The sequence below is a fragment of the Crocodylus siamensis genome, chromosome 5 (genome assembly GCF_052110815.1).
Source record: "Crocodylus siamensis isolate JL-2025a chromosome 5, ASM5211081v1, whole genome shotgun sequence".
Taxonomy (NCBI): Eukaryota; Metazoa; Chordata; order Crocodylia; family Crocodylidae; genus Crocodylus; species Crocodylus siamensis.
Window position 1 is genome coordinate 67380917 of NC_143399.1, and position 26146 is coordinate 67407062.

At 41.2% G+C, this 26146-nt stretch overlaps 1 protein-coding gene across 3 annotated transcripts in view; it reads left to right on the forward strand.

Annotated features, from left to right (window-relative positions):
• Positions 1–26146, forward strand: part of VAV3 (vav guanine nucleotide exchange factor 3) — a 283108-nt gene that overhangs the window by 193905 nt on the left and 63057 nt on the right. For all 3 annotated transcript variants that reach the window (XM_090048785.1, XM_090048783.1, XM_090048784.1), the window contains 2 exons: positions 1332–1354; positions 5002–5047. In XM_090048785.1, the coding sequence (XP_089904911.1) occupies positions 1332–1354; positions 5002–5047 (69 nt within the window). The remainder of the gene's footprint in view (positions 1–1331; positions 1355–5001; positions 5048–26146) is intronic.

The following is a 26146-nucleotide window of genomic DNA, read 5'->3' on the forward strand; positions in this document are numbered from 1 at the left end:
TCTAGAAAGCTTTGAGTAAAGTGTGATACTTAGAGTGCTTTCATCTTGGGGGTTTTGGAATATTTGCACCTACCTTAGTTTTGTAGAAAACCCTACCCTTTAATAATCTCAAAACAACTCCTTTAATTTCTTTTCCTTGCGTATTTACTGCAGAGAAGTAAATTACTTTTGGGAAAGCTGAACAAAATCTTTGCAGCTATTTTTTAAAATTATAGAAGTATAATTAAAAAAAAAAAAGTTTCCCTAGTACTTCCTACATGTGGAAAACTTGTACTGCTTATAGTGGCAAGTATTTTATCCTTCCTGTTTCCTGCTGGGATTTCTTGTTTTGTATTATTACTATTGTCATCATATAACTTTATCTTTTAATAAAATGTTAACCATTGCTTGATTTTGTTCTACATTTTAAACTTTCAGATACGTTTTTTAGCTTTAGCAAATCAAAATCTGGAATTTAAAATTTCATATTGGCTTATTTACTATATGGTCTTCATGCCTTACCATGTTTTACGGACTAGGCATATAATTTTCCTTACCTAACCGCATGCATAGTCTTAGAGAACAGCACATAGAAATAAACACAGCTGTTGCATTTTGGTGATAAGGCGTTGAAATAAAATCATGAGTGCATGAATGTGTTTATGCTGATCAGATTACACATTCCATAAAGCACTGCCTGAATTCATGGGAATGTGTGGTTTTCTGTTTAAACACAGACACACTGATGCAGTTATTGCAGAGACTAATCCAGAGAATTTTTTTTTCTTTTTTTCTTTCTTAAATGGAAGAAAAGGAAAAAGTTCACCCAGAAAGCAAAACAGAACCCTAAAGTATATTAAAGCAATGCTAAGGTTAAGAATCCAAGTACTGTACGTAAAACTTGGAGAACTTCAAAATTAAAGACATAAAGTTTAACAGCTGTGCAGAATACTGTGAATTCTCACAAAAATGAGAAGAGGTACAAGTTAGACTTGTGAATAGGAACTTCAGAATTTGCAAACATTTATACTGTGGTTTTGAAAGTTGTAATAATCATTTATAAAGATTTAGTTAATTGTGTTTGGCATGCAACTGTTGGAAAATTCCACATAACTCAGAAACAAGCCATTTACAACTTTGATTCACTGTTACCTGAGGAGCCAATAAGCTGAGGGAACACTGTTAGCAAAACAATAACTAGCTCGGCCCCGGGGCTGTTGAAACATATTACAGGTATTGGTTAGCAAAACACAGCAGTAGTGTGTTTTTGCACAGCACGTACAGACTGACATTATTATATAAAAGATCAAATATACAGCCACTGATAATGCCAATTTTTACTTATGTTTCAGAACACGGGACTCTGAAACACAAGGTAAGGATTTGTTTTTAATTTTATATGGTACTTGTTTTCTTGCTGTGTACAAATTGCTCATTGCCATAGTTTTTTTTTTCTGTAGTTAACATAGTATTTCTTCAGAACTGTGTAAACTCTAGCAATAGGAATCGCTTCATGTGCATGCATTAGCAATTGGACGCTTGTGTGTTTAAAGTAGTTTCTATGGTGATTTGTTAATGTTTGTAATACAAGGAAAGAGAAAATATAAAATAACATGGTTACTTTAAGTTCAGGCCATCTCTAATTGCAGTTCTCTGACACAAATCTAAAAATGGAGATAAAACTATTCTGAGTTGAAAGTTAGAAATTCTGCTACAGTATTATGCTGGTACATTAAATGGGTACAGTTCCACAGATTACCAAATTCTATGAAATTTTCCAGAAGAAAGCAGATTTTCCCCATAAATTCTGTTCTTGTCATGGAGGCAGCTAGTGGCCATAGTTTTTATGTAATTTTGACAAAATAATGAAATAACTAGCTAATGTCCAGAGAACTTGGTTGGTACATGTGATCTTTCATTACAAAACTCTCTGAACATCAAAAAGTTGCACTGCAGCTGAGATGTCTTACTGCAGATTCTGCCACAGTAGACAAAAAAGCTTTAATTTCCACTTGTTCTGGCAAGACAGAGACAGTTTTTGAAATCCAAGGCACTATAGTATATTCCTAGCATTCATTTTGGGTCAGCAATTTATGCAGCTTTGTGATTTAAACTAGCACTATGTATATAATGCTAATAACATTATTGGATATGTTAGCTGTTCTTTATGCTTGCATGCTTTCCTAACCATGTCTCAGTTTGGCATTGCAAATCAAATGACAATTATTGCTGGCATGACAGATATAAAGGAGGATTAACGCTGACTGTTAATAACCACTGATACATAATTAAGATGGCTAGTTTCTGTGTTGTTGCACATTTCCACTGAGTTTCCACTGCATAGTTGCTATATTGAGAATAAAAACTACCTTCTGACAAGTACTCATTGGCCTAGGTATACAGGATGGTTAATTCAGTTCAACTTCTCCTTGGCGAGTGTCCTTATCCCTAAAAGGCTATTATAGCTGGCACTAGTTTTTACCATTTTTGATAGTTTCAATGTAGATGCCAAGATGAAATGGGTATAAAAGTATTCTGTCTCCATTGAGTGGATCCAGCTAGAAGCATAAAGGAACATTGGCAGAGCTTCAAGGAGTGGAGAGAGAAGGGGTAAAACCTTGAACTAGCACTATAGCAGGATGGGTTTACACTTATGATTAGAGAACTCAGTGGCTTGTGCTGTAAATGCACTTGAAAATATCCGTTGTGTGTGCTCTGTATAATAGGACCCTCAGTGGCAGCCAGTTTACTTCACTTTCTGCTGTGTGCTGCCTGTTTTACATTATAAATATTTCTTCCTAAAGATATCTGTTATGCATTAGTATTATTAAATACCAGAATCTAAAATTTGATAGGTTTGCTTAAATTTATTGATTGTTGGACATGAAATTCATTCAGTTTTGAAAATTGCTTACTGTGTTTTATGGACAGAGTTGCCCGTGTCAGGGTAATGACAATGCGTACATATGTGGCTAAATGAGGAAAATGTTTACCCTAATTATATCTAATCCTTTCTCTCCCCATGTTCCTTGCCATGACTTGATTACAAAGGCCTGTAAGAGAAGGTCCTTTTTTGATGGGGGTCACAGTCAACTGACTTTTATGTAGAATATAAAATGTTAGGAGCCTTAAACTCATTTGTTACAGGACCCTTTTGTACCATTCTGGCCATGAGCTGATGCCTTAAACTGAGTGTAAAATTCAGCTTTAGGGTTCTGTAAAGGGCCCTTTTTGTAAATGAGGACAAACCTTTAAAGAAAGGAAGAGAATATAGGTAGCATATCAGTAAGATCTACACATAACATGAGAACAAGCAGTTAGTATCTCTCCAGACTCTTCCAGTAGTTATTCTTGCTATATTTTTACATTCTATTCTTTTCTCTAGTGAATCCAATTATTGTTATACCAACAGCTGCCACACTGGGTTTGGCCACAGAAAAAAATTGCTACCCACATATGGACCTTTCCCTAGTTCTCTTCTCCAGTCCCACATGATGGCTTCTTTCCACTCAGTGTCTGCCTGAATAAACAGCAAAGCCTCTAGTTTTGAACAATAGATATAGAAATCATGTGTCGGTGTAAAACAAGGCTGCCCTGAATTTGAGGGCCTGGCTTTTGGTCCAGCAGAAAAGATTTTTTTTTCTTGGTTTCATAAACCCCAGAATTTCTATTGGAGTAAAATTATCTTAGCCTCCCTACAGCCATTGTGGCTGATGATGGTTTTTCAGGGTGAATGGAAGGGAACAGGTTAGAAATGGCAGTATTTAGAAGAAAGTACTTTTATCACCAAACTCTTATATTCATCACCCCCCTGCCCCATTACTTTGCATGTGGTGGGAAGGAAGGCACCAGAGTGATGGGGAGCAAGGGGTCAGGCACAAGCGTGAGTGGGGCAAGGGGTGGGGGAACAGACAGCAGGGGCAGGCAGCAGATGGGTTGGGGAGCAAGTGGCAGGCAGGGCAGGTATAGGTACAGGGTGGTAAGGGGCAGTGGTTTGGGTATAAATTTAAGACAACCCTCCGATAATTAGATTCTAGGCACGTAAAATTGTAATAAATTTATAATTTTCCATGATAGAATTTTATTATTGGGAGGTTATCTTAAAGTTATCTTGGATTTGGGTAAGTACAGTGTCCTCTTTTCTCATTGCAGCTGAAAACAGTGATTTTTCTCTCCATTATGGTTGTAAATAGCCCAAGACTCAAAAACTCAAAATTGTCTTCAAAGCTGTCAGTGTGTTATAGTGCTGAGTAATTTGGCTATGCTCAGGGATGCATCATTCTGGCTTTCTTCATTGCTTATCCTATACCAGTAGGACTCTGCAAATATTCTGAGGAAAATAATTGTACCCTTTGTTCTACATCTGTTGTTTTTTTCTACTTGGCTCAGGAAAAAAATGCCCTGTGATTGCATGAGCCCTCATGCAAGCTACTAGTTGAAACAAGTTTGAGGCAGTATATTCTTCACTAAGGTTCTTGGGGGCCTACTTTAATGTGGAGATCTGTGAAACAGCTACAAATCAGAACTTACATATAAATAAACCTCAAGCTTGTGGGGTACTTTGGATGTTGAATATTGTGTGTACCTTAAAAATAGAATAGTTTAGTATTTCATGGGAGGATTTCCAATTTAATGCTCCTTTCAGAGAGGGTCTCAGTATCGGTGTTTCTAGCAGTCTCACCAGCCTTGGTATGAAGCAGGAACAGCATAAAGTGCGCCCCCCCCCCGTGTTACAACAGTGCCTTCTTTTACATGCTGTCTCACTGCATTTCTTGTCTTAAACTTCCCCAGAGGCAGACCATGCCAAAGTGTAGTTTTTCACTATAAAATAGTTTATTACAATCGATAACCCTAAAAATAATTTTCAGAGTATACTATTTCTGACAGGTAAAGATAACTTTAGAAAAGAATGTTTAAAAAAAATCAGATTATCTGGTAGATTACCAAAATGTAAAGAACACAGTATTCACAAACAAAAACCAGTTTATTCATGTCTCTTTATTTGTGTTTTTTGCTATGTAGAAACCAACTAATGGAATTCGAAGAAGCTCTAGACATATGGACTCAGGTTTGTTTTGTTTTGTGTCTTTTTTTAATAATTCACCATTTGAATTAAAAATGGGGATAAAAAGCTTCAAGTCGTACCATCGTGCTGTGTCATGATCATCATTGCAAGTATAAGTATATTGCCAATATTTTTTTCACCGGGATCCTAAAATCTTGCATGTCTAAATGGGCTGCTTGACTCTTCTCAAAGCTATAGTTAGTTGTCTGACAGAACTCTGATTCTTTTTTTTTTTTTTTGAACTTCTGTTTTTATGACCAGTACTTGCACTGTTTTGTTTGCATACTGAAAGGCCTTTGGGCTTATGGTTAACAGATCCCCCACCCTTTTGCAGTCTTCTGTTTGAAAATCAAACCAAATAAAAAGACAAGCAGCTATTTGTAAATCTTAGGGGCTAATCCTGCAAAGTGCTCTCAGCTCTTCTAAAGGGTATTCTGAAAGGCTGCTCTTCGGAAAGAGTGCAGAGTTTACATGGACTTTTAAAGGGACGTTATTTCACTGTAGCTTATATCAGATATTGTTAGAGAATCACTGACAACGTTCTTAAGGACAAATTAAAGGTTTATTTACAATCTGTATGCTCAACTGGGTGAGTACCTCCTCTGGAGAGTGATTATTTGTCTGAATAAAATATATAATGGTACTAAACAGAAGACCTAGTTAATGATGTGAGAATTTTTGGCATATTTTTACAGTAATTATGTTTTTGTTCTTTACATATTTCTTTTCACAATTTAATCACTAGATAGTTGCAATGTGGATGGTACTAGTATATGGTGTCAAACCAAGTTATGGATTATACAATGTGTAGTAGTTTTTTTTGTTCATTTGTTTGTTTTTTAATGTGGATACCTGAGAATAATTTGTGTACAACATTATATAGTGGAGCAGCTTGGTGCCATCATAGATCCTGGCAGAGCTACATGTTTAGTAAAAGCAGGTTTGGAGTTGTGCTGCAATTATTACTGGCATTCAGCTGCATAGCCTTTAACGCTCTAAATACTGTAAGTACTTGAAACAAACCACACCCTTTTGTCAGTCTGAGACATTTTGGAACATGTATAGTTGCTTTGTTGCCACTAGCAAAATATTACTTCACTCTGCTTTTTGATCAGTCTGTGTGCCCTTTTTGTTTAAAAAAAAAAAATGGAACTATTTAAAAAGAATTTAAACTTGTAATATGTGAACCCATAAGAAGAAATAGCCTAAAAAATAAGTCAAAAGCAGATAAGAATCAATTGGATCAGTTTTACCAAAGTAATATGAGTTTTCACTATTCATTCAGACCCAAGGATTTTAAACTCAACTAATGTTTAGTTTCTACAATGCTATTTGGACACCTAAATAAAAGTAGCCTGATTCAGAGGTGCTGAACACTGAAGTTTGGTAGCAATTGGCATCCTAATTAAAAGGGATCCTGGTTTTCTCTGTTTAAAAATCACAAATTCTCTGATAAAAATTAAAAATTCTCTGATTTAAACCCTCAAATCCATGTTTAAAATGAAATGGTACTATCTAGCTATCTACTAGGGCTGCTCGAGACACCATTGTTTTATTTTGCCATTTCAAAGGGACAGTGCTTTGTTGTGTCATTTTATTCTGTTTTGAAGCACTGTCCCATTTCATTTCATTGAAGCTGTTTTGCTGTTTCGACTGGTTTCGACGTTTTGCCCATAAGCTATAATGGGGAATCATGAAAATACCTAAAACATTGTCATTTGTTGCTTGATTCAGATGCAGATTGCAGGGATGGTAGCCCCTTCTGAGGGCATGAAGTCTGCCAAGTTTTAAGGAGATAGGTCCAGAGGTTTCTCGGAACCTGCACCTCAAAGTCTTGAAAGAAAAATTTGTGACGCTTACTGGCATCGGCAGACTCCTGTCATTCGGCACACAGATCTGGGAGATTACACACCTGGAGGGCTACAGGGCTGTACCAGACTCCTTCCGGGGGTGTGGGTCTCCAGATCTGTGCCTGATGGCAGGAGGCTGCAGCTGCTGCCTGGAACCAGCACTGGGTGCAGCCCGTGCCCAGCTCCATGGAGCTCAGCCCAGTCCTGGGAGGCAGGCAGAGCCAGTGTTACTCTCCAATCAGAGTGCAGCCCCGGCTCTGCCCGCCTCCTGCCACCAGGCTATGCTCTGATCGGCTTCACCAGCCCCATGGAATGCAGTCCGGTGGCGGGAGGTGGGCAGAGCTGGGGCTGCACTCCCCGCTGGGCTGTGGAGCTGCTCAGAGTGCAGTGCTGGCTCTCCCCTGCCTTCCACCACCGGGCTGCTTTGAAACTTGAAACATTTCAAAACTTTCAAAACATTTTGAGTGCCCTCATTTCGTTTCAAAGCTGTTTCGATGCTTTTTGTTTGGTTTCAATTTCACTGTTTCATGCTCAAAATGCATTGAAACAGCTTCAAAACAAAACACCCAGTGACATTTTGCACTGCCCTACTGTCTGTCTGTCTATCTATCTATTGAACACAGTATTTTATTGATATATTTACAATTTTTAAGCAATTTGGAAGCCTACTAGTGCCTCAATCACTATAAAAAAATTCTAAGTACTTATAAATTTGATTTTGGGTTTTTAATTATGGAATTTCAGAGCTCCCTCTGCCCCTTAGCTTGCTAGGATGCAAGTCCAGGCATCTTACTCCCAAGCCACAGCTCCCCCAGCCCTGTTGGTGCCCAACAGTCCCCTCACCCCTTCCAGCCCTGCCAGAGGGGGCCCCCAGCTTCCAGGACTACAGGGCTAGGGACCCAGGTCCACAGCCCCCTGTCTCCCACATCAGCGCCTGAGCCCCAGTTTCCATCCATGGAGCCTGGCTCCCCCTCCCACCTGGGTAGCATGTCCAGAGCAGAGCCTGTGGTGGGGCGGCCTAGGGCTCCCTGCCCTGCCCCTGGGGCCTGTGTTGCCCACTGGGAGGAACTTGGCAGGGCAGGGCAGGGCTGGGTGGGGAAGCTCCTTGCCGCTGCAAGCTCTGTGCTGCCCTGGCAAAGTGCCCCCGTGCTCACCCGGCAGCAGCGGGTGGCACAACTTTGTGCCACCACCCCCTCTGCTGATGGGTGGGAAGGGGGCACTTTACCAAGGTGGTGTGATGCTTGTAGCAGCGAAGAGTTTTCCTGCTCGGCTGCTTTTTGCTCTGCCACACTAGGCTCCACCCATTGGGCTGAGTAGGCTCCAGGGGGAGGGCAGCCTGTCTCCACCCCATGCACAGATCTGGGGGTATGTGCCCCCCAGGGCCTCCCCAGAAGTGCAGACAAGCTGCTTGCGATTCCATTCTGCTCCCCAGCAGTGCCCTATGGCTGCAAATGCACCACCTTGGCTGGCCAGCAGCCCCAGCCCTGCCAAACTCCCTCCCAATGGAGGCCTCATTCCCCCCTCCCCTCTGCCAGACTTACCTGTGGGAGCTGCTCTCCAGGCTGCCTGGAGGCTATGTGCATGTATGAGCGCACACACGTACAGGGCATTTCTGCCTGCCTGACCTCCTTCGGCCCCCCCCTTCCACCTTTGCAGCTGGAACTCTTGCCAGCTGCAAAGAGCTCTTTGCACAAGTGGAAAATCCACATGTTTTTCCATTTAAATCTAAAGTCAGTGTTTTTCTCAGTTAAAAGAGAAAATCTGTGTTTTTTTTTTCCAATTTTCCATGGGAAATGGAAAACTTGGCTCCCTTCTAAGTAAGAAAAGCCTCCTTATTCACAAAGGTCACTTAAATACATATTTAAATGGCACTGAAATCTGTAGGAATAGTGTAGTGTTTTCCTAATTCAAAGTTTTAATTACTTGAGGCCCATTTTTTCCACTGTTACTCATATTTAATAATGATTCTACTGGAGTAGTTATGTTAAATGTTGATATTGCTAGTAGAATCTGATCCTTAATTCTTGTTTGAAAGCTATTGGAAGTTCAGAGAAGTGGAGAATAATAGTATTTAATTTTTGGATACCCAAGTTTAGGTTTTCTTATTGAAGAGTGTTAATTTCTATTGTTCCATACTTCTGTTGCAGAGTTGTTCTGATATTAAATATTTTCAATAACAGATAACAGAAATGTTGGCCTCTCCTCTGCGGTCCCTTTTTTCTTCATTCTGCTTTCAAAAACAAAGTGCGTATCTTATTCAGGGGCAGGCTGTATATGAGAAAATACAATAGTACAATAGTTGGTTTAATACAATGCTGAGCACAATGCTGCTCTAAGCTGGCTATACTGTGTTAGGTTTTGAAGAAGACCCCAGCCCCTGTACCAGAAATAGTGCTGCTGGCTAAATGTAGCCAGCTTAGTGTGGTACTGTGCATATATACTGGGCAACCAACATGGGTTCATCAGTGGAAGGTCCTGTCAGACCAACCTGGTGGCCTTTTACGATCAGATCACCAGATTGTTAGACGCAGGGGTAGCAGTGGATATAATCTTCCTGGACTTCCGGAAGGCTTTTGACACTATCTCTCACCCTGTTCTCATTAAGAAACTGGGGGGCTGTGGTGTAGACACCCACACAGTCAAATGGGTCGCCAACTGGCTGGAGGGCCGCACCCAGAGGGTGGTAGTAGATGGGTCCTTCTCAACCTGGAAGGACGTGGGCAGTGGGGTTCCACAGGGCTCGGTCCTCGGGCCTGCACTGTTCAACATCTTCATCAGTGATTTGGATGAGGGGGTAAAAAGCACCCTGTTCAAATTTGCTGATGACACTAAGATGTGGGGGGACGTGGGTACATTGGAAGGATGCAACAGGCTACAATTAGACCTCAACAGGTTACAAGGGTGGGCGGACAAGAATAGGATGGGTTTCAACACAGACAAGTGCAAGGTGATGCACCTCGGGAGGAACAACTGGCACCATACCTACAGGTTGGGGAACTCCCCTCTTATCAGCACGGAGGCGGAAAGGGATCTGGGGGTCATCATTGACTCCAAGATGAACATGGGCCGCCAGTGTGGGGAGGCAGTCAGGAAGGCCAACCACACCTTGGCATGCATCCACAGATGCATCTTGAGCAGGTCCAAGGAGGTGATCCTCCCCCTCTGTGGCACTGGTCAGGCCGCAGCTGGAGTATTGTGTCCAATTCTGGGCGCCGCATTTCAAGAGGGATGTCGACAGCATGGAGAGGGTCCAGAGGAGGGCCACTCGCATGATCAGGGGACAACAGGGCAGGCCCTATGAGGACAGGCTGCGGGACCTGAACCTGTTCAGCCTCCACAAGAGAAGGCTGAGGGGGGATCTTGTGGCCTGTTATAAACTAGTCAGGGGGGATCAGCAGGCATTGGGGAAGTCACTGTTTCCCCAAGCACCGCCAGGAGTGACCAGGAATAATGGTCACAAGCTGGCAGAGGGTAGATTTAGGTTAGATATCAGGAGGCGCTACTTCACAGTCAGGGCAGCTAGGGTCTGGAACCAGCTTCCAAGAGAAGTGGTGCAGGCTCCTACCCTGGGGGTGTTTAAGAGGAGGTTAGATGAACATCTTGCTGGGGTCATTTGACCCCAGTATTCTTTCCTGCCATGGCAGGGGTCGGACTAGATGATCTGCTCAGGTCCCTTCCGACCATACAAACTATGAAACTATATCACACTAAGCCATGTGCCTTAACAGTTCAAGAGGCAGTGTGCCTGGAGTTAATGTAGCATCTCTGTTAGTATTGCCTAGCAGGTTTAGTTCAGATTCCTGCAGAAAATTGGTGCAGTTAATATTTGAAAACAAGATGGTCTCTGGGTGAAATCCTGGCATCTCTTTTGCATATTTTAAATGGAAAGACCACTCATCAGTACTGTATCAGGTTGCACATGACCTTGAGAAACAAAAGATATTCTCAGGTGGACATCACTTGTAGGCGATGGATCAATTGTTGCAGATGTGCATTACAACAGTGCTGGTAGATCTTTTCAAGAACCCAGGAGCATAAATCTTTGAAAATCCTTGCACTACTGTGATATTTATGCTAAAAGAGGTAGCCAGGGTCGTAGTTACCAATTAAACTTTAATGTGCATACTCTAACAATTACAAAGCACTGAATCGAGTTTGTGCTTGATTAGCCTTGCTATGATATTGAAACCTGGGGCATAATTTTTAGAAAGGCAGCTATTTGCAATGTATCAGCAGCATTTTATGGTGCTGTCCAAATTTTGGGGAAGTCTGGTGTTACTAGCACAAGGGTGTCATACATATGGCCCAGGGACCAGTCCCAGTTTAGCCCAGTCATTTGGCCCATGTGGCTGCTAAAGGGGTTGGGAATTTTGGGATGGGGCCTGCTTTCAAAATCCATGGTATGGAGCCCCATTGGAGATGTATATTGGCAGTGGTGGATGTGTGGCTGCTGCGTTAGCCTGTGTGGCTGCCTACTGCTGTTTGCTCTGCTACTGACACCATATCTGGATCCAGCCCCCAATGAACCCCACATTTGGAATTTGGTTCTTCCCTGCAAAACCTGTTCAGTAGCATGTTTCTGACTTGGGTGCCTCTGTTTTCAGAAAGAGGGATGTTTGTAACAGACTCATGATAACCAAGATCGACTTGTTCCAGATGTATTTTTGGGCTCCAAGGACCAGATTCTGCTCTTGGAAGGGATTTTAATCAATTCAAAGGTTGTGTGGGAGGTGCTGTGAACAAAATATGGCCTAAGGGACATAACAGTTAGAACAAAGCTATTACAATTCACTGGTTTAAAGCAGTTCTGCTTCTCCCTTTTTTTTTTTTTTTTTTTTTTACAGAGCCCTTAATTTGATGGGTGTAGAGCCATCACTCAATGCCAGTTTCAGGATCCTATAAACACCTTTTCTTTTGAAAGGTTTATTTTGTTGAAAACGGCAGATTCCTTCAGATTTGAAGATACTTTTCATTTTATATGTTGCACAAGAGAAAAGTAGGCATATGAGGAAGACAGCAGATGAGGAAGGGAAAAAGCTAGTAGTAAGTAGACAAGCCAGCAGAGAGACGATGTGCCCTGGAACTATACAATAGAAAGAGTGAGCAATGTGTTTTTTCTTCTCAGTTTTTTTCTATCTCTTTCTTTGACTTGTGACTTTGCTATGTGGGCTCATTTGGGATGACTTTCAGAGGTGTCTATCCACTATTTTTTACTAGAGCCAGGCTTAAAAGAAACTTGTGGATTGCACTGCATACACTGGGTGTGTTTTGTTGTTTGCTGGTATGCCCATATCTATTAATAGCAGCCTACTCGATTTGCAGTTTTTCAGATTTCATGAAATCTGTGAAATCTGCAAAGGAAAACCTTAACAAAAATAAAATGCTGGCTCCCAGTGGGAGCCAGTGGTCCTTGCTGCTGGGATGGAAAGGTGCTGGCTGGTGGGGTGGCATAAAGGGCAGCAAACAAGAGGGAGGCTGCCCCTTGTCCTGCCTTCTCCTGCTGGGGCCTTTCCACCAATCAATGCTGAGGGGTGGGGCTGCATGAAGGTCAGCTAGCAAGCAAGATTGTGGCTGCCCCCTTATGCATCCTCCCCATGGGGCCTCTGCACCAATCAGGACTGAGGGGTGGGGCCACTGCAAAATGACTGAAGAATTGGACTTTTATACTGCAGTCAACCCATGAAAACTGGTAAGTACACTCACGAGTTAGGTAGACTGTCATCTATAAAGGTATCAAGAATTTGGCCTAGTGCTTAAGTTTTCATTTGAACGCAATAGGTAGGGATCTACTGAATTTTTGATTTAGCAGTTTTCACAGAAGCCACAAAAAATGTGGTTTCTGCTATCATCATGAAAAATGACATTCCCCATAATTTTGAGTGGAATTGCAGGGAAAATGTTACTAAAAATAAAATTCTGGCTCCCCAGTGGGAGTCAGTGGCCACTGTGGCCCAGCCTTGCAGCCTGACAGGTATGGGGGGAAGCCACTGGCATGAAGGGGAGCAGCCATGATGGTGGCCACCCCTCCACCCTTTGCTGCTGATTGGCTGAGAGGGCTGCCTTTTGTGCAGTGCTGCACTTCTCAACCAATAAGTGGCAGGGCAGTGGAGTTACTTGAAAGGCGGCCCTCTCCGCCAATCACCAGTGAGGAGCGCAGCCATACAAAAAGCAGCTCCCTCAGCCAGTCAGTGGTGAGAGGTGGAGTCACTGGGGCTCAAATCAGCAGCAGGGGGGCCTTGCCATGAAAAGGCCATGAAAATGCTGCTGGGCATTGTGAGTGGCCTGTGATTTCCCCCCTCCTCCCCCCCCACTGCATGCTTTAAGTAGATCCCTGACAACAGGCTAAATAAAATGTTTGCAAATGGGATTTAAGAAGTCCTTAAATCCCCTTGTGCAGCAGCAGACTTTGTCATGGGGCATCTCTAGTGATAACTGTAACTGATAACATAAAATTGCTATGAACAGGTCTCCTGCAAGCCTTTTTGCATGTGTTTAAGGACCTAAATGATCTTATTTATTGTGACTGGCAACTGAACTAGCCACATGCATAATGTTAACCATGCACCTAAGAATCTGTGTAGTTCAGGCCCTTTTTAGATGAGAGCCATGCAGTCTGTTGCAAATTCCACATGTGTAATGTCTGTTTTTAGTTAGCTAGTTTTCAATGGTATTTGTACAAACAGCATTGATCTTTTTGATATATGGACACAATAAATTGTAAGTTTGTTACCTGTCCCTTTTTGGTTTTGTATTTAAAGAGTCTAGTGTATTGGATTCACTATTTGGTGTGTTTAAATTAGTTTTACCCTAAACATCTATGCTAATATAAATATTGGGACTTTAATTTCTAAAACTGTAGAAACATATTTCATGTCACAAGGATAAACTTGGCAAAAATAGGCACACTAGCAGCCTCATACTTAAGATTCATTGCAGACAAACTCAAAATCTGATCTGTGAAAGAATGCTGCAGAACGTGTTCTGACTTCTAAAATAGCCAATTTTCTCTGCAAGCACGGATTAAGTCTTGGAAAACAACTTTAGTTTTGGATTGGGGGCAGAATTAAGATATCTGTGTCACAGTTTACTGCAAGAAAATCTAAAAAAAGAAAAAAATCACTATAACATTTTAATTTATTTTTTCAAATGTTTTACAAAATAGTACATAAGTTATGATTTTTTTGCAAAGCTACTTTTCAGGTAAGAGCTCAGCTTGAAGTTCAGATGTTAGTTTTAGAGGATTCATGGCATCCCTGTTCAGTGTCTGACCTGAACGTATTCTGTATTAGCTATTCTTCAGTAATGAGTATACAGTGCAATAAAGGAAAGGATCTGACAGAAGGGAAGAGGTTATTGCTTGAAGAGCATGGGCCAGGAGTTATGCCGTGAGAAATAAGGTTGCAGGGATATGAGTAAGATGCAGTTGGATGTGGGCTACCACATTGCTTTATGCCAGGTGTGGACATATTATGGCCTGCAGACTGGATCCGGCCCAACTGATTGTATCTGGCCTGTGGCTACCCCCCACATGGAACTGAACCCTGCCCAAGGCAGCCCATGCCATGTTGCGGCCCACACCCAGCAACAGTACTGCCCTGGACTTGGCCAGCATGCACAACTCCCTTATGGGCCTGTTCCCGCCACTGTTGCAGCTGCTTGGGTACTGCTTGGTTCCCCCCCCACTGCCAGCAGCTCCTCCTCCTTCTGCCCCTGTTGCACTGCTCTGGGTAGCAGGTAGAGTGGAGATATGGTGGCAGGCAGGGGGAAAGCTGCAGCTAGGTAGCTCCTGCCCTAGTGCATGAAGTTCCAGCTTCTGGCTGCTTTCCACTCACTCTACCTGTGGGCGGCCAAGTGGGGTGGAAGGCAGCCTTGCTGGGAAGCGGTGCGTGCTGCCTGGGCAGGTCTGGGGCAGTACAATTGGCAGGCATGGAGCAGATGCAGGTGAGAGCATGGTATGGGCTGCCCCAGGTGGGAGTGAGTGGGGCTTGGCCCCAGATGGAGCACCACGGGGACAACTGCAGGCCAGATGTGGTGGTGGGGGGGGAGGACAACACCTGCAGTGCCAAGCCCAGGTGAGCTCTGTGCACATGGCCCCTGCTAGGCTCACCATATTTACTGGTTCAAAATAGAGGACACCAGTCATGGGGGAGGTGTGAGGCAGGGGGAATATGATGGGGGGTGGGCAATGACATGCTGGTCCTTGGCCGCTGCCCATTCTGTTGCCCCTCATTCCTGACCTATAGCCCCCTGGTGTTGCCAATGTGCTGCACACTCAACCCACAGTCACCCATTGCATCCCTCATGCCCCTTGCTCATGATATGCAGCCCCCTGCCCTCCTCCTACCTCTGGAGGTACCCCTCATCCCCTACACACGGCTCCTGCCCTCCAGCCAAAAAAAGAGGACATGTCTGGGAAAACCTGAATGTATGGTAACCCTACCCCTGCCCAGCTCTCAGGACCTAGTGCATGGGTAGCAGCCCCCCCCTCCAACGCACACACGTGCACACACCTTGCCCCCCACACAATATACAACAGTAAGACTTTATTTTGAGCTATTATGCAATTGCCTGTATATCCACTACTTAACCCCCCCCCCATAAATCAGGACAAAAAATATTTTTTGCAATTAAATTAAAATATGTTGTAGTAGATGTTTGATTTTAATATATGATTGGATTTTTATCTGTAATTTATCAAAGAATTGTCCTCCTTTAGCTTTCCCTTCTAGTAAAGGTATTTGTTGAATCATGATGTTTCGGTCCTTTTGGACCATTTATTGCTATTGGATGGCCTAATAATAGGCTTGGTGGCAAAAAACCTCTACATATTTCTACTTAGCCTGTCTTTCTGCTTAGCTTCACTGATAAACATTTTATGACCTCCAGGTTTAAATATTAAAACTGCTTATAGATAGACATGAACCTGCATGCTGTACAAAAATATCAGCTGATATAAAACATAGGTCATTGTGTGTGCATTACAATCATGCTTTCCATAGAACAGAGTCAACTTAAATGTCCCTGTGGTGATATTCAATCATTCAAAATTACACCCAAGAATAAAAAGAATTATTCTTATACTTTGCATGGTATACTCATTGCTTGAATCTGAGCATGGTTTTCTGTGACCCCTATTTCCCATGCCTTAAACAAGTTGGCAAGGAAGGGTAAGGAGTTTGTGCAATTTTGGATTTCTCCATCTTATGCTGGCCCACACAGTTGAGCTGCTGTAGTAGGGTTTTAATGTTTTGCTTCTTTCAGTCAGCAATGACTTATAAGCCCTTCATTGTTTAGGGTTGCGTCTAACAGCACAATATATGTTGGCAAAAAAAAGTATGAAGTACTACACATAGTAGGCTGGCAGGTAATATTGTCTTTAATTTTTTTTTCCAACACACGGAAATCCTAAGGGCCAGACTGATGTCTGTTACATCCATATATAAATATAAGGTAATAAAACCAAAGCCTGGCATGCACATGGGTGCCAGAGGTCAGAATCTAACCCAGGAAGTCAGCACTTCTATTTGAAAAATGAATAGATCTTTCACTGTTATAATTTTCTGTGGATTGCTGTGCAAGAATCAATGCTGTAGAAATAAAAGGCATTTTTATGTTTTAAATTCTCTTAGTACATTAGAGGAAGCCGTTAATACGGATACTACTTTGTGACTATCCAGGTCCTTTTAATAATGGATTGTTTACAATGAAAAGTTCCTACTATTTAGTGAAAATATTGTGTTTTGGTCAATTTGTGCTGTTAAAATACTGCACCAGAAGACTAGTACTAAAACACAGTGATGTTAATTAGATACAGAGTAAAAAAAACCAAAACAACCCACTGCAGAATGTAATTCGTATTTCAGACATACAATAAAGATCTGATATGAAACAAAATCCTACTGCTGAATAATACCAGTACTGAGAGAGAGAAACTAGAATAGCAAGCATCCTTAAGACACCATTCTTACTCTATAGTGAAAACAGAATAAAGTTAGGAAGCATGGAATGTGCTCTCAAGATTAAATGGCTGTTGTAGGAACTTGAAGGAATTCTTAAGCTTTTACTATTTTTGGAAGTGTAGACTGGATAATAATTAGCAGCTATGATAAAAAAAAAAGCATACATTTGCATGTTTTCCCTAGAGACCTTTTTCATACTGTTCATTGAGTCTTAACTAGCTAAAGCTTCACTAAAACATTTCTCAGTAATGGAATAAACTATTAAATCTGAAAAAGCTTTGATTATATATGGTTAAGAAACATGCTGAATTTTGAATACTGCATTATTTAACTTCACTGTAATAATAGATCTATTGGCAAATCTAGCAATTAAAAATTCCTTCTTTCCAAATCCTAAAACGTAAGTGTTAATAAAAGAGCAAGGGTACAAACAATTATACCTAGTTTATATGTAGTCTATGGAGAGACATGTTTTAACTGCTTGAAAAAGAGAGGGGGGAACTGTGGCTTTGAAGTAAAAGGCATAAATGTAAGTATGATAAAATTGTTACATCTCCATAGTCCTTCATGGATATAAATAAGCTAAATCACTGTTACTTTAAACTTGAATGTAATAAGTTTAAAGTTGTAATGGTTCTGTTTCTTTTATATCACTGTAGCAGCATGCAAAGCTAACAATTACATCATAACAGCATATACTCTTATCACTTTGTCACATATGTCTATATCCTTATGTGCTCATCAGATAAGTTTATAATTTGCTTAATTGCATAGCCCTGCATATTTCTATTCCCAATTTTTAAACCAGATATGGGTTATCTGATTAGTGGTTAAATACACAGGCTTATAACTCTCTACTCCACTGTCTATTTTGTAATGTAATTGTACTCCATTTAACTACAAGATTGGTGAAACTCACTAGATGCAGGCAATTTCAGGCTTCTAAAGCAATCTTGGGTTGTCTAGAACTTGTCAATTTCAAGGCTGCATTAGAGGCATAAGGTGCTTTGAGAAGCAAGGTAACCAGCCTTAATGAGGTCCTAAAAGCTTAGTGCAATCGGTTCATGTAGTTAATGAGTGGTGTTTTCTCTGGGCAAAGTGCATAGCTTCTTTTCAGTTCCCCAGAGTAAGCATTTATATGGAATAGACTGCTCTATATTTTGTATTTCAGTACAGCATAGGATATTATCCACTTAGTTATTTTAATGTGGAGGTGTGATTTTTTTTTTCCCACGTCTCCCCACCCCCTTCACCCCATACTTCCTTAAAAGTTTTCTTGAAGTAAAGAGAAAGGGAAAAATGTTTCCAAATATCTAATTTTATTGTGGAGAAACTTGTCTACCATTTTGTTCCTTTCTTCTTTTGCCCCCATATTTAACCTTCATGCCTGATTTAATCTCATATTTTTTGTAGGCCAGAACTGTGGGATATGGTGAGTTGTTTCAAAGGTCATGAAAATGACTTGCTGTGAAGCAGACTGTAGCTTAAAAGGCAGACTGTAGCTTCATTTTCTTTTGTCCTGCAGTAGTTAAAGCTACTTGGCAAATGTCTAACATTTTTTGTTAGAAACTGATGATTCATAAGCTATTTGACAGAGAGAATTGAATTCAACAGATCTCATGTTTAGGACATTATTAAAAGTTTCAGAAGTGTCCAGACATCTATTTTTTAGCATTTTATGTGACTCAAGTGGCTTGAAGACATTTGAGTTAATACTTACTAAAAACAGGCTGTAAAATAGGATTTAATTAGAACAAAATGCTTCCATTTACCTATTTCAAAATATTTCTTCAGGTTATTGGTTTGCAGATTTTTTTTTTTAAGACAAACATTTTTGCCCTGATTCAGGACGGGGAAAAAGAATCTAAAATTGAAAAACAACAGACAAACCTAAGTGCCTTCATAAACAAGAATTGCTATGTTGCTCTTCAGAATTAGTGGATAAGACAAAGGACTAAGTAGGCCAGTCTTGAATTTCCAGCTGAATTTGCTGGTCATGGTAAATATAACAGTTCAGTATTTGGCACTAAGGATTTGTGTACATTGCGACTAGATGCATCCAGCGTGAGAGCTGATGTAGTATGGAGTGTTTGATAATGTAAAGCAGGGCTGTCCAACTTCTGAGTTGTTGGGGATTGCAAATTCTCCAGCCATGTACTGTGTGGGGTGCATACAGTTCTGCAAGGTGCACATAGCGCCACAGGACCCTCAGCCCCACCACAATATCCCTGATGCACTGTGTGCACACCCTGAGCCACATAGCCCTCCTTGCCCCTCAAGCCATGTGATGCCCCCTCTCCCCCACCCCACTGCATGTGGAGATGCAGCCCAAGCTCTCTGCCACATCCCACTGCACCACACCACTGCCTTTACACTGCATGGGGTCTTCAGGCTCCCTTGAGCTCTTCCTCAGCCTGACAGGCCATACCACTTCACTCTGCCTCCAAGTGTAGGAGCAGGCAGTAGGACCTTGGAAGCTGGAAGGGGGAGTGGGAACCCAGGGACTCCAGCTGTTGCTGCTGGAGAGCAAAGAGGAGAGTGACCCCTGGACTGGGGACTGCATGTTAACCCTTTGGGACCACATGTGGCTCATGGGCTGGCAGTTGGAACAAATATATGTACGTAAAGCAAATATAGCAGGCTTTACACTACAACGTTTTGCATTTCTGTCGTAGGTGAGGGGCATTGTGGAGAAAGGTAGAAGGCAAGAGGCAGAATACTTTGGGCTCTGGTGATCTTGGCCTTGCCCAGGGAGCTGTTCCTTCAAGTGTACTGTCAATGCTATGATGAGAGCTGCTGTCTTCTGCCACATTGTTGTGCCATGTGGATGTGAAAAAAATGATCCAAGAACAGTTTGAGTAAATGGTATTACTGTTCTAATTTACTTCTTAGTGGTAGCACAAGCTGAATCCTCCAAATGGTTACATAGCTGTGGTGTATCATCTACATTATGGGCAGAGTCAGGATAGAAAGTGTCCCATCTCTGGCTTTCTAAACCCATCAAATTGCAGATACCTGCTTTTCTCCCCAGGGAACCCAAATGAATAGTGTACTGGGTGTATGTGGTGAACTGGGATTTAACCAGTTCCATGACTTCTCATTTTGGGTATTTATTGCAATGTCATTATTGGTTTAATAGTCTAGTGCTTTTGTTGTAACATGAATGCTGAACAGAAATATTAACACTCCCCAAAACAGTGTATTAATCATCATCATAGCACAAGAATCAGCATGTCTAATGCTTCTCACCAAGATTTTTTTTCCACTAACGCATACGCAAAAGGCAAACTGAATTTTGTCTCCACATGCAGTATTTCAAACTGGGTTTTATGTCTTTCATTGGGCTTCTCTTATTTTAAATAAAAGCTATTTTACAAGTTGGGGTGGGTGGAAGTATTTTGAAGGTGTCCAGCACTTTGCATCTTAAACAGCAAGCTAGCAATAAGAGAAGAACATAGCCTTTAGCAAACAGCCTTTTCTTTTAATTAAACATCAGAAAGCCCAGATGCCAAAGGGTAAAACATATTTATTCTGTCAAACTCTTTCATCCTTCTCTGGTTGTATTGCAAGATTAGACTGCAGCTTGGTAATTTAGGCTGCTTTTTCGTCTTGGATGTACATTTCAGAATTACACCTGGATTTTGACCAACTAGTAGATTTGACTTCTACCTATAGAATACAGTAGTTAATGCATGTTCAATGTGTGATCATTTTTACTATATGTCAAGCTGCAGCATCTTTCCTTCATGTGTAAGAATAGTGTATTAACAGAGATCATTTTAAATGAAACGTGTCATTGACATAACTAGAAGGGAGTTGGCAAGCAGAAAAAAAGAAAGATTAAGATGGAAGAGACACAAATGGACATTTTGTATCAATTTTATGAAAACCATATAACTATTGCTGCCTGGCACTTGCATAGAAACAGCATAAAAATGCACATAAACAGATTAACAACGGCTCATAGTTGCTTTTATTTATAGTGTCATCAGCTGGCAAACCTAGTGGCATAACAGTTTACTGATGTGTATAGGGGTCTGTAAGTCTTGTGTTCATTTTGAAGAAGGAAAATCATATTTCCATATCTGATTGTAATCTGAAGAGTACTGTTTTACAAAGGAGACAATAAAGTGATATAAAAATCATCATGAACTACTGAATGTTAACATTACTCAAAAGATTATGCTAATTAAAATGATTTAATTAAATGATCAGTACTTCAAAGTAATGCTCACATAAAGAATATAAGGAATGTGAAAGTCTCCAAGGGCTAAAATCATCGATCCCATGGGAAAATAAATATCAGCAAAGACTCATTGAGGAGAACTTTGCAAAACTGCAGCTATGTTTTGTCTTGGCTGGGGGAAGTTTTTGCAGCCTGGTCAGAGGGACATAGCCTTCAGACTGAAGTGCCTGAGAATTAGTTGGCAAATTGGAATGCTTCCCAATAGATATTCTGCCCTTATACTTCTCCTTGGGCTTTCCTCCAGCCTTGTTTGGCACAATAATGCTCCTGAACTAATTTCTACATGCAAAGTGAGTAGGTTTTGAGGGAAGCATGCCAACTAGCATAGCTACCTCTGGAAACGTAGGAGAGGATTAAAGCTACCTCCCAGGAGCCCGGACCAGGCAAGTTTTACTTATCACCCCAGATCCACAAAACTGGCAACCCAGGACATCCCATTGTCTCCAGTATTGGCACCGTCACAAAGGGAGTTTTTGGCCATGTTAACTCAGTCCTATTCACATATGCTACGGGACCTGCCAGCTATTTGAAAGATACCACAGATTTCCTAAAGAAACTAGCTTCCATTGACAAGCTTCCAACTAATACCATATTAGCTACCATGGATGTTATATCTCTGTTTAGCAAAATCCCCCATGAGGACAGATTACAAACCATTAAAGAACATTATCCTCAATGAAGACACTGCTTCTGTCTCTGTCACACTCCTATTTTGTCTTCACACACCACTGTCCCAGATTTGGGGGTTCCTTATACCTCCAAATGAATGGCACTGCCATGGGCATGCATATGGCTCCCCAGTATGCCAACATACTTATGACAGACCTTGAAATCTGCTTCCTTCACAGTCTGTCCTCTCATTTCTCTGGCATATCTAAGGTACATCGATGATGTAGAATCCCAGAAATTTCACCAGGACTTTAATAACTTCCCAGCTCTCTATCAAATTGACTCTGGAATAGTCAGCAAATTCATTTCTTGGACACTATTGTGAAAGTTTGTAATGGCCATCTTGCCAGCCACCAGAAATCAGCTGACCTCTACAGCTACCTCCCCACCAGTAACTCATCCTGAGCACACCACCAGTCCCAGCATCTACAGTCAAGCTGTATGTTAAAACCATATCTCCTGTGATCTCACTGACCTGGATGAACACTTTAAGGATCTGGAGCAGGGATTAGTGCAATTACAATATAATCCTAAAACAGTAGCCATTCAGATCAACAGAAGCAGATTCACACCCTGCACTGACCTGCTATGGTACGAACCAAGACGAGGACAACAGAATCCCTTTGACTCGCCTACAGTTCCTAGTTGGAACACTCCAGATACAGCATTAATAATCTCCAACCAGTCCTGGAAAATGATGACCCTCTTAAGGTAGCCATGGTGAACATACCTATCCTGGCTGACAGGCAGGGGCCCAGCCTCAAATCTTCTCTCTCCAGCAACAGACTACCTAACCCCCCCTTCTCAAAGGCACTGGACCTTGCTTCAGACCAGCTGTTTCCTCTCATCAATAGAGACAACATAATCACTGGTCCAAATAACACAGATTATAATGTCCTATATGACATCACCTACTTACAGTGCCCCTCTGATGCCTTCATTGAACAGATGGGTGATCCCTATGCAAAGGAATGAATGAACACCAATTTGATATCAATACCAGAAAAGGCCAACAAGCCTGTGGCAGAACAGTCTAACCTCACTGGACACTCCATCATTGATCTCAAAGTGGCTATTCTTAGACAACAAAACCTTGAAAATGAACAGGAAATTGCAGAAAAAAAAAATCCTCCCTCCACAGACTGGATTGTGTTAAGTCTGCTCTAAACAGGGACTGCACATTCTTATCCCATTACCTGGATTAGCTTTTATAATCCCGTGTCCCTCAATGGGTTAACTGCTTTTGTTTTTCTCTCTCCTACCCACTCGGCCTCTCTCAGTAGTGCCTCCTTTCTCTTCCCCTTCCATGCCCTTTGCATTCTAATCACTGCTTTCTATTTGGCAGCTCCGCTTCCTGCAGTTGTTTCACAGCATCTGATGAAGTAAGCCCTCTGCTTACGAAAGATTTTACTATACACCTCTGACTTAGTTAGTCTATAAAGGTGCAAATCTACCTTGCCTTTTAAATGATGTTATTTAGAAGGTAAGGTAGATTTGCACTTTTATAGACTAACTAAATCAGAGGTGTATAGTAAAAGCTTACCAGGGTAGGGGAGGCAAACATTCACCGACCTCTGGGTTCCTAACTAGTTGATGTTTGCCCTAAAGGGCTTTTGTAGGCAAGAGGGAGAATATTGTCAAAGCACAAGTGGTTTTAGAACTTTTCTAGCAGGTTCCCATCTCATTTTCCTTTAGACAGTGAAACAAAGAAATAATCAGAGTTGACATTGGGGTCATTATTTCTCATGAAATTGAGTAGGTGGGGTTGGAGCAGAAGCAATGGAAGTAATTCAGGTTGGACTGCTAACCCTTCTTAAAAAGGGCCTATTGTGTATATGTGGTTGTCCATCTGTGAAAGGCAGCTAATGCTTATTTTTAATTGGTGAGCTTCAAAAGTCCATTCCATTTAAGAGAAATTACTAGTTCTGCCAGCTTTCCTCATTTTAAGTATGAAGAATAGCTGTAAAAATAGAATGAACTTGGTAAGGCCACCTGCTATATCTCTCTCTTAGAGTTAGGGTAAAAAGGGCTAATTATTACTTGTGTGGTTTCTTTGCTTCTCATGTTTCTACTCAAACAAGCCATTTATCTATTTTAAGAAAGGTTTTTATTGTCCATCACAGGTATGTTAGTGCATGTTGCATTTACTTTACTGCTCTTCTTGGTAGATGGAAACAGGAGTACTGTGAAGTGAGGCCTGGTTGTCATTGAATGAGAAGGATATGGTAGACTATAACAGAATTACAGTTAACTAAGCCCTTTCCATGGCATATTATGTTATAGGTATGACCAGGATGTGGGTAGTTAGGGCTTGACACTGGTCATGAGCCAGAGAATTAGGGGCCAGAACCCAAACTATACACTAGACATGGATTTAGGCAGGAGCCAAAGATTAGAGAAGCACCTAAATTGTGTGTTGAATAGTTTCAGAACCCTGAAAAAGCTGCTTATATTCCCACAAAAAACTGGGACTAGCTGAGGGTAATTGGGCTGCTGGCAGGCGGGTCCACTCCACAGTAGTCAGGGTCAACTGGAGCTAATTGGCCTGTGCCATTCCTTCCCCCCTCCCTCCCCCCCTTTCTCCCTCCTGCCCAAATCCTCTCATTTTTGTTACTGAATGAAGGAAACAAATTGTAATGCAACTGCTGGAAAATGTAAACTGAAGTGGGCACAGTCTCTTGGCTATTTTAGAGTCTATTGAAAAGGAGATTCAATAGACTCTTCAACAGTGCTCTCCAGTCAGGTTATGGTGTCCATGTAACAGGAAGTAATATCACAGTTGTTAAGTGCTGGGAAAAAATGCCTCACTTTTATTACCTAGCCTTGCTCTTCTCCTCATTTTGTTTTGCTTTTATTTTTCAACTTTTAGTTCCAGGGTGCATTTAGCTTTTCTATGTTTTCATTCTTTTAATATGCCAGGGAACATTTTTTTTCTGCATAGTTTTCTATGTTATTCCCCCTTTCTGTAAGTTCCCCTCCGCTACTTCATTTTCTTTTTCTTAACATTGTTTTCTCTTAGTTTTTTTCCCTCAGTCTACTCGCATCTATATAATCTAGCCATACATCCTATTATCCCCCTTCTCTTGCATCTTCTTCTTTGGTAGAAAGGTAACTAACAGGCCAAAAACAGCAAAGGCTGATATAGAAGTTAGAAGGGACTTGGCTGAAGAAGGAAATCCAAGGTGACAAAGGCTATGGTCCTACCAACATTTTGTCCATGGACCTCTTTTTAAGAAGCTGTGTCTTTCATACCGGTGTTGGGCTAGTAGCTGTCTTATTGCCCGTAGAAGCATTCAAAATTCATTAGGATGTAAAAAGTTATATTAGCTTTAAAATATTTTAAGTGATAGATTTATACATCTTCGCTTCTCTTCATTTGCTATCTGTTTTTTGAACCTTCAGGATTTCACAGTTTAAAGTTTTTCTTCACAACTACAAAGGTTGTTCTCTCTCTTCTGCTCTGTTCCCCTTTCAGATCTGAGCCTGGAACAAAGGTATCTTCACTTCTATTCTCTTACTCAGGCTCAATTTTTGGTGAATTCTCTACCGCTAATTGCATCAATTTCTACCTGCACTGTTGAATCCAGAGCTTTTCCAAGCAGCAGCAGAATGAAATTCATCCAGCACTTGTTTCAGTATAATCACTGATTTGAATGGCTCCATCAGATACTATTTAATCCTTTTATCCCTTTGTTGCAGTACTTCTAGGTAAAAGCTGTGACACATTTATAGGGAGGTGTAAGAAAGTGAGTACTGTCATTGTCTTTGCTGTTTTTAATAGTTTTTTTCATGATTGTACTTTTTGCAAGCACTGAGTTCCTTTAAACATTTTCCTTTAATCTTTAACATGTAGCATTGAATTAAATAGTAACTATATTATCTGAGTCAGTGAGTTCCCAGCCCTTTTTCACTAATCATTTAAGTTATTTTTTAACCAGCCCATGGAAGTCATGGGGGAGGGAACATTTGGCATTGCTACACTTTTAGTTCAGATGGTAAACCAGCATGTTTAATGGTGCTTTTGGATTGCTTTCCTAATTGAGTATGACAGCAACAAATTGTGTGAAGTATGATATATCAACAAAGGCTGTGTGGATGGATCACGGCATTCCTTCCAGAGCAACATCTTGATCCATGCCAGGGAGATTTTACTTGAAAAAGTACTGATCATTACAGTATGATTTATGATTGTAGTGAAACAGTCCCCTTGGATTCCTTCCACACTATCTAACCTTTCCATAATTTTAATGTTTTTGCTCTGTAAGACTGGGTTGCTTTAGCATAACATTTTAGAGAGAAATTCATGGTTAAGGAAGGAGAAACAGAGTAGAAAGGCTAAAAAGGAAAATAAAATCCAATTTAGCAATTGTTTAAATCT